At 39.8% G+C, this 14,485-nt stretch overlaps 1 protein-coding gene across 1 annotated transcript; it reads left to right on the forward strand.

The window, feature by feature from the left end:
- Positions 1–340: 340 nt before the first annotated feature.
- Positions 341–13,816, forward strand: LOC119892443 (glucagon receptor-like; the record flags this gene model as incomplete). The annotated part of the gene is made up of 10 exons (XM_038704692.1): positions 341–433; positions 571–677; positions 1,172–1,328; positions 3,206–3,365; positions 7,446–7,506; positions 7,688–7,757; positions 11,906–11,994; positions 12,315–12,459; positions 13,022–13,063; positions 13,394–13,816. Coding segments are annotated over 10 exons (1,347 nt in total), but the record flags the coding sequence as incomplete, so codon positions are not given.
- Positions 13,817–14,485: the final 669 nt, after the last annotated feature.

Raw genomic sequence — 14,485 nt, forward strand, 5'->3', positions numbered from 1 at the left:
AGGTGAAGTTTTCTCAGTTGTTTGCTCACATGACCGAAGCTCTATACTTGGGTCACCTGAGAATGACAACCTAGCACACATTCCTTCCCTTGAGGAATACTACAAGATGTAGTTGAACACTTCAGAAAAAGCTTGATGTTATGGACGTTAAGCTTAAGACTTTTGAACTATTGTATCCAAGACCAAGAAGGAACTTAATTGATCAAAAATGTCTGTTTTTTTGAGATATCACTAAATATTTATTTATTCATAAAGAAATTGTTGCTAGGCATTTAGCAGCTTCTGAACAGGGGGGTAAACATGCTATGCTGAAATAAAATCTCAGTGTGTCTCTGTGTGAACAGTTCAGCAGGGTCTGGTCTACAGAGTCTGCAATGAAGATGGTCAATGGGCGCAAAAGAATACCACGGAATGTGAGGATGACCCTGGTGAGGTGTGTGTATACAGTACAGTTTGTTTTTGTGCATGGTTGTGTATAAATGGGGGTGTGTGGGTGGGTGTTGGGGGGCATGTTTAAAGTTGGCAGATGCATGGAAGAAAATGACTCTGTTTCTCCTGTTGGCTCTACAGCAGCAGTATGGCCGCATCCTCAGTCAGTTACGGATCATGTACACAGTGGGCTACTCGCTCTCCCTCGGGGCTCTTCTACTAGCGCTGGGAATCCTCATCACCTTCAGGTACAACATGTACAGGGAGTAAAGACGAGAGGAAGGAGTGAGGACAAGGAGGAAGAAAAAGGAAAGCAATGAATCAATGAAGGGGGTGAAGAACAACGAGATGAAGGAAAGAAGACAGGAAGAAATAAAAGAGAATGAAAGGGAAGACGGGGGAAACAAATAACAGAACAAAATAAGGGTAACAATGAAGCAATTAATGACAGTGGTGAACATGATATAAGGAAGGAAGGTGAAAAATGGAGAAAGAAAGATTGAGGGAAGGAATAGAGAAAGGAAAGCAAGAATAAAGAAAGGAGGAAAGAAGAAAGGAAGGTAGAATAAAAAGTAAGGAAAGAAAATGAAGAAGGAAAAATTTAAAGACAAAAATGGAAAGCTAAATATATAGGATGCAAGGGATGCAAAGAAGGATAGGAAAAATCGTTTTTGTCATGTTCCTGCATTCAGAGTAGTGAATACAACATATAAACGTCAACACACTGTCAACTCTGCACCAGGAAGCTCCACTGTATGAGGAACAACATCCACATGAACCTGTTTGCCTCCTTCATCCTGAGAGCCGTGTCCATACTGGTTAAAGACGCCCTGCTGACCCTCACACTGGACCCTGGAAGCAGCAGTGACAGCCGGAAACAAGCCTGGGTCAACATACCGGTCAGAGCAAACACACCACACCAACCTCATCTGCTATGAATTGTTTTCATGTGCAACTATATAGTGTGAGAGAAATACCTGCGTTACGTCCCAAGGTCTAGAGGTATCCAGGATGTAACATAAATGTGTGGCTTCCCACTCTTCCCATTCCCTAGCAATGCCAGAACACAGTAAATATAATTTAGCAGTTTTATTTGCTTCAGAGATGAGCAGTGCCCAAAACAACAACCAAAACACTCTAAGAAATCCTCAAACTCTCCTATCCCAAAAACCAAAAAGTAAAGTAGATTTCTAATTCCAACAACAGGAGAAAAAGGGTGCAAACAAAAAGGGCTTCTCACTCTTACTAAAATGCTAGTAGTTGATACCATAAGCTACAAGAAAGAAAATTGCTATAGCAAACAAAATGGCTAAAGCCAACAAAACAAGGTTACCATAAGACAATAATCAGAATTATTAAGGTAAGCTATTCAGAGTTAATGTGTTCACTACACAGATTCACTAACAAAGTCTAATATGCTCACAACAGTTATCTACTTACAATGAACACAGACATAACACACAGTACACAGGCTCAAGTTGGGAATGTCAGAGAGAGAGAGAAGAGAGTTCCTATCAGTGGGATTTAAGATGGTGCTGTCATCCAGTTGACCAATCAGGAGGCAGCAATCAGCTCTGCAGGACCAACCCAGCGTGCCCACCTGTTCTTCATTACCTGTATACACACACTCTAGGGGAGGAGACAGCTGAAAGTGCAGGGTGAGATAAACAAACAACAAAATATGACCCCAGGGTCATAACACCTGTTTAAAGGAAATGTTCACTGCAAGCAATTTTCATTAGATGTTACCGTGTGGTTAAGTTACGGTTAAAGTTCGCCAACTACATCCACTTGATTAAAGTTAGGATAAGAGCATATCGTGTTAAAACAAAAATATCAAAGTGACCACTTGATCCACAAACTCGTAGCACTACCTCAACTTATTTCACTGCAGTATATGAACATACATAATAGTGAGACACAGGATAGTGCCACATACACATTCAGAGATTACTCCATATTTCTTGAATATCTGTATCATGTATCTTTTTGGGTGTCCCAGTGATTCAATGTTGTTTTTGCGTTCTACAGACACATCACACATGTAACTTAATAAGGTACTGATTTGGTATTGATTGGGTGTGTCTAGACACATCAAATATAATAAGAGGAGATATTCTCCCAAATATTATTTGTCGAGCACCTCAACCAGTAATTCATGTTTTGACCAAGTGTCTATTCCTGGAAAATAAAGCTCTCAGTTCATAAAGAAGGCAACACAAAGTCACTTCAGACTTGTGAAACATCATGTCTGGTAGGAAGAGAAAATCTAGAAATGCCCACACATACAGATTTCCCCTTTCTTGCTTAGCTGTTCCGTATTTGCATTGGAGGAATGTACAGTATATGTCATATAAATAGCATTGTGTTAGCATTAATCCACATTAAGTTTAAGCAATAAGCAATTATAAATGTACCATAAATGTGATTTGTTGCTTTTGTACTGAGACGCAAGAGACATTGGAAATTAATTAATGTTGAAATGTTGTAACCTTATTTGTTGTAAAGGATAGCGATCAAAGAGAAAAATATATTTGGATACCAGAATAAAATTGTTTATGTGCAGAGCTACAGTCCTTGTCTTATGAAGTGCTGTTGTAAGCCAAGGTTTGAACATTGTATTGTGTTGCAGTCTGACTCAGAGTTGATTCAACTGAGCTGAAGCAGAGTATTTGTCAGCCGTGGAGCTTTGATTTAAAGCAACATTTTGTACTTTAAGAGAACATGTCACCTTGGCTTATTGTATCCTCACCCCCCATCCTGTGTCATGTGTCAGGCTGTGACATGGTGCCGTGGTGCCATGGTGATGATGCAGTACAGTGTGATGGCCAACAACTATTGGCTGTTGGTGGAGGGCATCTACCTGCACAGCCTGCTAGTCATCACCGTGTTCAGCGAGAGGAAGTACTTTTACATTTACCTGGCCATTGGCTGGGGTAAGAACCACTCTTACACAGGATCTGACAATCACATAGTAATGCTGCTGGTTATTACACAAATACAAACATTTGTATTTCTGTTCTTTTGTGACAGACAAATATTGGTCATTTAGTTGAGAAGAGTAAACAGCATTCTGACAGGCTCTGTCATGTAGCCGGTAACAGGAACCATAGAGTATATGATGGATGACGTGTCTCCACTTCCTCCAATTGTACAAAATTTAAGCCAAAATATCTTGGATAGTCTGAGTCAACTGAATCTGCATGGTACTAATAGAGCCAAGGTAACGAGGTCCCGCCCATACAGCCGGCTGAGTCAATCGCGAGCGGGCTCAGCTTTCCGTCATAACTCATTAAAACTAAACTAAGGAGATAAATTAACATTTGAACTTACAACCCCAATTCCAATGAAGTTGGGACATTGTGTAAAACGTAAATAAAACCTTCATTTTCAAATCCTATATTCAATTTAATACACAACAAAGACAAGTATTTAATGTTCAAACTGATAAACTTTATTGTTTTTTGCAAAATTCATTCACTTTGAAATTGATGCCTGCAACATGTTCCAAAAAAGCTGGGACAGGGGCAACAAAAGACTGGGAAAGTTGAGGGATGCTAAAAAACACCTGTTTGGAACATTCCACAGGTGAACAGGTTAATTGGAAACAGGTGAGTGTCATGATTGGGTATGAAAGGAGGATCCCCAAAGGCGAGGTGAGGTTCACTACTTTGTGAACAGCTGCGCAAATAGCCCAACAGTTTAAGAACAATGTTTCTCAATGTACAATTACAAGGAATTTAGGGATTTCATCATCCACGGTTCATAATATCATCAAAAGATTCAGAGAATCTGGAGAAATCTCTGCATGTAAGCGACAAGGCCGAAAACCAGCATAGAATGCCTGTGACCTTTGATCCCTCAGCCGGCACTGCATTAAAAACCGACATCAGTGTGCAAAGGATATTACCACATGGGCTCAGGAACACTTCAGAAAACCACTGCCAGTTAACACAGTTTGTCGCTACAAACAAGTGCAAGTTAAAACTCTACCATGCAAAGCGAAAGCCATATATCAGCAACACCCAGAAACACCACCGGCTTCTCTGGGCCCAAGCTCATTTGAGATGGACCGAGGCAAAGTGGAAAAGTGTGCTGTGGTCTGATGAGTTCACATTTCAAATTGTTTTTGGAAATTATGGACGTCGTGTCCTCCGGGCCAAAGAGGCAAAGGACCATCCGGATTGTTATCAGCCCAAAGTTCAAAAGCCAGCATCTGTGATGGTAGGGGGTGTGTTAGTGCCCATGGCATGGGTAACTTGCACATCTGTGAAGGCACCATTAATGCTGAAAGGTACATACAGGTTTTGGAGCAACATACGCTGCCATCCAAGCAACGTCTTTTTCAGGGACGTCTCTGTTTATTTCAGCAAGACAATGCCAAGCCACATTCTGCACGTGGTACAACAGCGTGGCTTGTAGTAAGAGTGCGGGTACTAGACTGGCCTGCCTGCAGTCCAGACCTGTCTCCCATTGAAAATACGAGGCGCATTATGAAGCGCAAAATACGACAACAAAGATCCCGGACTGTTGAGCAACTGAAGTTGTACATCAAGCAAGAATGGGAAAGAATTCCACCTACAAAGCTTCACCAATTAGTGTCCTCAGTTCCCAAACGCTTGAGTGTTAAAAGGAAAGGTGACAGTGGTAAACATGCCCCTGTCACAGCTTTTTTGGAACGTATTGCAGGCATCAAATTCAAAGTGATTTATCAGTTTGAACATTAAATATCTTGTCTTTGTGGTGTATTCAATTGGGGTTGTACATCAGCATGACAAGAATGACCTAATATGACAGACCATCTCTAGAGATATTTTTGCTTCACTTTTGGGGAGCTGTCATGTCGTCCATCTTAGTGGGTACATCTCAAGTCTCATATTTGATATTTCGTCGACTCTCACTTGAAGTGGAAGTCATTCTGGTCTGCTATCAAAGCTTTTTTTCAGCTAATGAAGTGAGGAGCAAGCAGAAAACCTCGCTATGAGCGTGGATACATGAGAGCAGTCTTCACAGAAGCCTTTTACTGGCAGACACGTCCCCTTTTGGATATAAGTTATTGATTGGACGCTACAGCTGATCAGACTGATCTGATACATCACAACATTATTGGAGTTTCATACGTAACAAATTTTACTCAAGTGTATAACTCAAGTTTTAATATTTTTATTTTTCTGATCTGTGTCATTGTAGGTCGGAAGAATAAATGGACCACAAACAACTTTCTTCTTTAATTAGGAAGATTTTTCTTTTTGTGATCTGTTTTTCCCCCCATTAACTTCTATCATGTATACAATTAAAGTCAGAGAGTCACAGAGTCTGTCTGTCAGCTAGAAACACTTTTTACATCATTTATTGTCATTTCTATTTAGTCACATGTGAGGCAGATAGTTCCTGACTGTTGGGTTTGAAATGAGCACAAACATCGTTTAAATTTTCTCTGAAACATTTAGCCTAATTAATCATTTCCAATGTTAAAAAGACACCAAACTAATATTCTGGGTTACTCAATAATTCATTCACTATCAGAATATCAATAAATACAGATGCCAATAATGAATAAATATAAATGCATTCTGACAGTAGAAATGATCCTGTGCCTCTGAGCAGGACACAATATAAATACAGAATGCAGGTTGTTCTTCTTGTGAAGCTGTTTGTTAAACTGGTAACATCTACTTAGAGAAAACATGCTGCTCTGCAGTAACTGTGTGCCTTTATTAGTACTAGCACAGTGCACATGTGAGCAGACACAAGGAAAAGACGCAAGTGAATGAAATGTGAATGCAATTAAGAGACTTAGGGTGTACCCTAAACAGGAACACAGTGATCAGCAACAGTCAGGTACAGGAATATTTAGCGGGTATGTAAACAGACCAATGAGCAAATACAGAGCAGCTGTGTGGACAGATAACAGTTCTCAGTATGAGTCAGGTAATTAATGAAGTGATAAAAATCTCTGAGAGCATCTAGTGGACAGGTGTGGTATAGCAGGCTCTGAAATGTCAACACAAGTGAGTTCAACATTTAGGGGCTATTGTGTATAGAGGGACAATCAGAATAATGTATTTGTGAGTATCAAAATTGATGTAGCAGAACCTTGTCAAAACCCGGTGCCCACATTACCCAAAATGCAACTTGACAGCCAACGATTTGGTCAGAGATTTGGTTCTGTAATGCTAGTAGCAGCTAATGTAGCCTCAAGCAGAGATGATAAAATCAGTTGAGTTCCCCTTTAATATGAAGACTGTATCATAGATATGACTGAACATCTAAATCATAGTGCCACTGATGTAAATACTTGTTAATCTACTTACAACTTATTTTAATAATATATTATTTCTAAATGAAAGAATCCATAGTACACATAAACATGTTCATAAACCCAGAGCAGCTTTTGCTAAACACTTCAAACCTGTTTTCTTGAGATCACAACTTCATTTTCTCACTGTCTTTAAATAAATAATGACTTTGCGATTAAATTTTCACTTGCTATTGTGAGAAAACAATTTCATTTTGTAGTTATCAATGGATTTCATTGGAAACATTGTTTTCCAAGATTAAGAAAATTCTCACTGAGCGGAGATGATAAATCATGGTCTTGTCACAATATTAACTGGATTGTTCAATTGACGTTAATGAATCATTGTAGCCTAACAGACAGATAATGTCCAAAGAAGAGACCAGATTTGTGAACCGATTCGATTTTACTTTAATCATGTTCAGACACGGGCAGGCGCTTTCATGTTTAGAGACCTTTCAAGTAACAGAAAAATAGAAATATTTGTCTTGAGATAATGAGATTTTGAGCTCATGATCATAAGAAAACAGTGTTTAATAAATTGATTTCATCATGATAACAAGGTTAAAGATTTAACATGAGCAAACTGTACACATTAATTGTACTAAAAATGAAGATTGCTATAACAACCTCACTACCTACTAGTAAAATGAAGACAGTTTCAACATTTTTACAAAGTATTACTTTAACTTTCACATTTTACCTCTGTCATTCTCAGGTGCGCCACTCATATTCGTTCTGCCGTGGATCACAGTGAAGTATCTGTATGAGAATGAGGAGTAAGTTGCTTGTCATGATATGGCCACATTAAGTGAATTCCAGTTTAGATGCAACAGCTTTTATCTGTGTCCTGTGAGAAGTCATCTATAGTGAGGATGATTCAAATATGTGTTGACTCTTAAAAAAAGATCACAATGATAACAGCAATAAGTTACAATCTAAAATTTGTTTTGTGTGTAGGTGCTGGGAGAGGAATATTAACATGGGATATTGGTGGATCATCCGTTCTCCTATACTATTTGCATATCTGGTAAGTCTATCTCTATCTGCCTGTTTGTCTCTAAACCTCATATTCTCTGTGTGGCAGTTTACCGTGGCGCGCGCACACACACACACACACACGCGCACACACACACACACACACACACACACAGCAGCTGTCATGAACTTTTTGTTGGCTTCTGAAGGGGGGCATGACAGAAGGAAGTTTGAGAACCACTGGTATAGACTGACCTTCTCTCAGCACTGTGACTGACCTCTAGCATTCAACTGTGACTATATCAGGGACACTTAAGGCCAGCTTCTGCACCGGTTGCATATGTCTACTAGCTGAGACCAGATAAACAAAAGTACAGAGCTGACCTTTGAGGAAGCTATAATACCTAATTGGCTGCGCTATACCATCCACTTTTCTTTAACCACCTCTTTGGAGTAGAAACTGTTCCACAAATAATTTATAGAAGAGGTCTTTTGAATAAACTGTGTGAACTTACTGTCCAGTTAGTGACCTAGCCAAGATAAGGAGCTAACAAGTGTGCTAACGGCCTGTTCAAGCTTGTAAATTCTGTGAGTTTTATTTTCCCTCTATAATATCTTAATAATCTTTAATATATCTGTAGCAGACCTAAATTTTAGTTATGCAATTTAAGAAATTTATGAGAATTGATACCCAATTATGAATTTTAATATTCATAAAATCTAAATTTTCCTCGTTTCAGGGCACCACCGGAGTTGTTATAATCCTAGAGTCTCCGGACCTCTAGGTAGTTTTGAATAATTATACAATTATTACTAGTGATCAGTTAGTTAATAATTGCTCAATTATCTTAAATCAATCAGTCAGTCTCATATCTAAAGGGTCAATTCTCTTGGCAGGAATTAGAAATAGGCAACACACACAGCTCTTGATTATATTACAGTGAATTTCTTCTCTAACTAAGGTGATAAAAAGATGGTTGGATACAGGGAACATAAACATTTGCTGAACAATGAGCCTGGAGGTTCGATGGTGGGAAGCATTTGACTCATACGGCATAGAAGAGCTAATGAAAGTAAACTAATGCTATAATTTAGGAGTTAAAATGGACATCTGATCACAGATCGTGTGTTAAATCTTACTGCTTGTCGACAGCCTGCTTTTGGCCTGTTGCACGGGTCCCACTCTAGCTGCCCGATCCTGGCTTTTTGCTAGGGATTCTCCGGGGTTTTCCGTGTCTGATTGAAAACGCCTCCTCCGTCTGGCAATTCGGCTGTTTTCAGGTTTCCTTCGTTGTAGCTGGCGAGACCACGTGGCTTTGTCTGACCTCGGTGAAGTTGGCTCAACGAAAAAGGCTTAAAATGGCACTTGGTCGTTCCTGAATTAGTTCAGTGTAACTTAACGGACTGATAACTTTAACAAACAAAAGAAATAAAGAAAATAAAACAAACTGAAGGCAGATCGATGTCGCGGCACTTCAGGTGTGTAGCTTCAGGCGAACAAAAGGCCGGTCTCGCTGGCCGAGTCTGAGGGCGTTGCCTGGCGAGGCACGCCAAACGCGTGCCGAAGCGTCCAGGGAGCCGAGCAGAGCGGAAGAGAGCCAACAGCGAAGAGAATAGAGCGAGAGGTCGCGTGTCGCTCTTTTGTTGCCTGGGGCATGGTTCCCCAAGGGGCGTCTCAGGTTTCCCAAGGGACTGCCTTTCTAAACTTAATGTCTAAAAAGAAATCTATTTGCACATCTTATAATCAAATATTTTCCATAATCGAACCTCAATGGTTGAACGGTTGTACTGGTCTAGGCATTTGGTAACAGGAAACAATTGTCACATTATTGGTCAGGATATTTATACATTTAACGGCATTTCCGACGAGGGCATGTAATACTTATTTCGTCCACTTGGGGGAACTCAGGTTACATGAGATGTAGGAGTGTCTTGCTGAAAATAAAAACACTGCACAAGTAACTTTCTTTTCAGCACTAATATCAACAACGGATAGCAACAACAGTTAACATTACTACTCAAATAGAGGCAAACGTAATCAGGTAACTAAAGATTTAATTAAACTTAATTAAATGCTTTGAGTCTTTGGAGACTGCAGTCCTTAGCCATTTAAAGTTCGGCTGTCCTGGATTGTGTCACACCTAGGTGAGACAAGGAGTATCCCTTTGATGTGGGAATAAAACAAAGAATAAGGTCAGTTGCCACGGAAACATGTGTGGGGGGCCAGTTTTGATAGGCTGTTCAGGGAGATGCCAATGGCTGGTTCGTGTCCCTTTGTCAGTTTAACAGTCAGGCCCCGCGTTATCAGCTTCGGAATCAAAAAGGTGCCAGTTTTATGGTCGGGATAGCACTTAGAGAAAGCAACTTTGACCCCTCCCCTTCTTCTCTGGGGAGGAGAAAGGAATTTAGAGTAGCTCCAAATTTATTCAATATAAAATGCACAAATCCACACCGTTGTTCACTGCATATCTTTAATATCTTCCTGGATAGAAGCTCCAGGTGCTAACAATTAGCTTGCCAGCTACAGTAGCTCATCAACTAGCTAACTGTGACTAGTCACTACGTCACCAAAATTCCATCGATTTTGCAGGTCATGTCACAGTGTAGTGTAATCGCAGCTTTAATCAGGGTTTCAAATGAAGAGCCAGTTGTGTCCTAATTGGGTAATTGGGGCAACAGGTGGAATGTAATTCATTCTTTCAGAGATCACTAATCCTCAGTTCAGTACTCAAAGCACTGTAATCATTTCTCCAAAGTCAATGAAAACTGCTCAGAAATACAATCAGAGAAATGAGGAAAAACTGACACCACCTTTGGTGTATTATCATCTTGTTTGCCATGTAACCCCCTGGGTTGTCTTTGTTGTTTTTTCTGGGATATTTTCATTACTTTCCCTGTTATTATGAAGTTATTTGAGATCGCAATAGTGTTATTTAATTATTTATAGCTATGTCAAGTGTGTATTGTGGTGTACGTGACACCACTAAATGCACCACTAAAAGTTTGTTTGTAAGGGACATTGTAATGACAAGTGCAAATACAAAGCAGCTGCTGTTATTCTGGCTCCACAAAATGCCGCTTGATAAATACACGTTTCTTAACGACTGATTGAACAGATGTCTCCTTTTAATGAAACATTTATTTCAATGCTGATTGTTTTTATTTGAGTCAATCACTGTGCCTGAAGTAATTTTTAGATGTTTTAGAGGCATAAGGAATTATAACTATCCAGGAATTCACTAAATAAATAAAAAAGATTAAAATGTTTTCAAACTTCAACAAAATTATTTTGTGAAGCAGAAATCAGTTTTTCAGTTGTCCTTTCTTGTTAACCATCTCACAACCTCTCAGATTTATAAAAATGAAAACTAGATAAATCTGGTAACCACTTTATTACAGTGAAAATCAAATTTTGACCTCAAGAAATTGAAAACAAATTTATTCATAAAATTCCCCAAAGATTCCCACCCTAGATTGGAAGATTGAAATATGTAGCTTTGGTGTTCTTGTACATGGATACAAACACACACAGAGACACACACACAGACACACACAAATAAGTTCCTCTTGTGTATTTCCTGCCTCTTGTTCCCATAGAGACAAACAGCATTAAGGATGGACATACATATAAGCACAAGTGCACTTTAACAGTAACAGTAGCAACCTTTGTGACCTCATAAAAAAACGTACGTGTGCACACACACACACTAAAATATTCATAGACCTGTAGATTTCCTGGATTGTGTAAATCATACAGAACGTACCCTGTGGAAAAATTCTCTTTATTGTAGTCACTGAAATAGTTGCTTTTATGGTTGTGCAACAGACACAACGTCACATTTCATCCTGCAACAATCCCAAACACAACTCTGCAGGTCAACTGTTCCCACCTAAATAAACTGTGTTTGCGTGCACTCACACATTCACACAAACACATCTGTCAAGACAACATACACACAATACCAAACTTGGAGCACTACTAACTTGAATGCTGTAATAATTAATGCTCTCTGTCATCAGAGAGGGCTCTGCACAAGATCACAATTTGTGTGTGTTGCCAGTTCAAAGCCCACAGAGCACAGAAAGCCTTGAGACATTTTTGAAAGTCTCTGCCTCTCTCACACACATTATGTCATCTAAAAAGCTACAGAACATATTTTTCATAGCTGTTTGCGTATTACTCTCCTCTTCTTATTTCAGATTAACTTCTTCATATTCATCCGAATTATCAAAATCCTGATGTCTAAACTTAGAGCGCATCAGATGAGATACACCGACTACAAGTTCAGGTGAGAGAATTGTTCTAAAAACATTGAAGGGTGTACCCAGGATATTTACTGGTCAGGTGGCGTACGGTGTGCTTTAAATGTTTTTTGACTGATGAGAGTCAAACCAAAAGATCTGAGAGGGACTGAAGAGTGAGGTGATAATTTTCTGTATGTTTCACATACATGTGATCCATTGTTACAAGTGTAATTTATTTCTCTGTTGACGATTAAATCTTACCTGATGAAGGTTGATAGTGTAAACTAAGTAAAATGATTAGTGGCTGTCTTGTAATATAAACCTTAAAATTTTTCCCTGTTTCCCCTTTCCTCCTCTGGTCCAGATTAGCAAAGTCCACTCTGACTCTCATCCCCCTGCTTGGGATTCACGCCATCCTCTTTACATTCGTCATTGACGAGTCCGTCCCGAAAGGCTCCATGCTGCGCCTCATTCGCCTCTTCTGTGACCTACTGTTCAACTCTTTCCAGGTCAGAGCAGGCATACAAGACCATTTAAAAGACTGTTGTTTCTTTAAATGTATCTGTACTCTCAGATTTTAGGGCACTGAGCATTTCATTTTGGTTAATCTATAACAAATACTGTACATTGAAGGAAGCGCCTTACAGTGTTTAAATGTCTTTTATCCATTTCAAATTCTTCTACAGTAAAATCTTTCAAAGTTGCTGTTTACATTCAGTGTTACTCACCAAAATGCAGTGTGGATCCTTCAACTCCCTTCCTTATAAAACATATGCAAAGCCGATTTTACGAACATTCAACTCATTATAACAGGTTTCAAGGGCACATACTGATGTAAAAGGTAGCACATTACTATTAGTGTAGTTTGTTCTGAAACAACTTTAAAATTAAGACGTCAATTGTATTGAGGGAATATGACACCCAATGCAATGGTATGGCTCTTTCCCATGTGGTAAACAATGTAGTTCTATATTTAGAGTCGGATCCTTTAATATACACAGTAAAATAACAATTGTTTCTTTTCCAGTATCTGACATGACTGAAAATTTAAAGCTCCACCTTCTATTTCAGGGCCTGCTGGTGGCCATCCTGTACTGCTTTGTCAACAAAGAGGTGAGATAAATGTGCTTTGAGGTAGTGCACCACCATAATATAATCTCAGCAATTGCTGCACTTCCATCCTTTTCTTTTTTTAGAGAAGATACATTAGACATTTTTCATCATGAGTGTTCCTTTATCAGTTTTTTTATATCTCTAAAAGCTCCATCTTTGTTCAGGTCCCACTTCATTCCTTTCGTGTACAAAGTGGGATGGACACGCCATCATCCATCAGCTAATCTATAAACTTTTAGATGTAGGATAGCAGATAAAGGAAAGACGCAAATCTTCATGCGTCTTTCCTTTATCTGCTTTCTCTCTCTCTGCTATCCCATCATGCCTCAGGTACAGTCGGAGATGCTAAAAAAATGGAAGCGGTGGAAGCTGGGTAAGGACATTGATGAGGAGTACCGCCACACCCACAGCCACACGCCGCACATCAAGAGCGGCAGTGTCGCCACTGGCAATCTGCCCTTTCTCCATGACAACACCGCCAGTGACCACAGTGGTGACTCACCTCACTTTAACAAAGCTGACAGAGGCCCCTCCCGCTCGGCCGCATCCGAGGAGAACCGCCGACTAGTCGTCTCCTACAGCAACGGGATGGGGAAAGGCAGGTCCTCCAAGAGCAGACACACCCTGCAGTTCTCTTTCCTGCCACACAGAGGCACCGCAAGTCACGGCAGCTCTGCCACAGAGGACGTGTGTCTGGAGGAGACGGCGCAGTGCCACACATACCCTCTGGAAATAGGAGAGACTAGTGTCTGAGGACAACCTGCTCTGAGCCCTCGTCACGAAAACTTTCACTGACTGTGCTTATCATTGTTTCAGATCAGTGTTTGTCATGTGCCAACAAGACAACCTGAGTGGGAAGAGAATGAGGGAGTATAGCATTACAGAAAATACGGTTTAAACCTGCCCAGCTGCAAATGAATATTTATTGGTTTTGGGACCTTGAGCCTAAAAGCCTGTATTAACTTCAGACATCAGGAATGATTAAAAACATTTAAATGAAACGCTAGTGATGTTTTGTGTGTGTGTGTGTGTGTGTTTGTGTGTGCATTTCCACTGCGACACAACCCCTCTCACATTTTTCCATCTGTACTGCTGTTGCCGTCGTGAGTCATGTTTGTAGTCTGTTAGTCTGTTTGCAGTAGTGGATGCTCATTTGTGGTACTCTCCTACAAAAACCTCTGTGACAATGCTTGTTTGTTTTTTTTGCTGTTTCTCTACTGGTTAAATTAAACTAAATGTGGACTTCAACATGCATGATTCTTGACGTCTTGTTCATGGAACAATAAAGGCAGAACTGAGAAATTCACCGGAGCCTCACAGAGGATGGATTCTCTGATCTACAGAAAGACTGTGCTAATACTAATGCTTAAGTTATTCTGGTTGTAAATGACCAAAGAAAATCATAATATAACCTAATGGGGT

Source organism: Micropterus salmoides, unplaced genomic scaffold, assembly GCF_014851395.1.
Source record: "Micropterus salmoides isolate LMB-PRFRI ecotype aquatic unplaced genomic scaffold, ASM1485139v1 Ms_hic_scaffold_7, whole genome shotgun sequence".
NCBI classification, from domain to species: domain Eukaryota; kingdom Metazoa; phylum Chordata; class Actinopteri; order Centrarchiformes; family Centrarchidae; genus Micropterus; species Micropterus salmoides.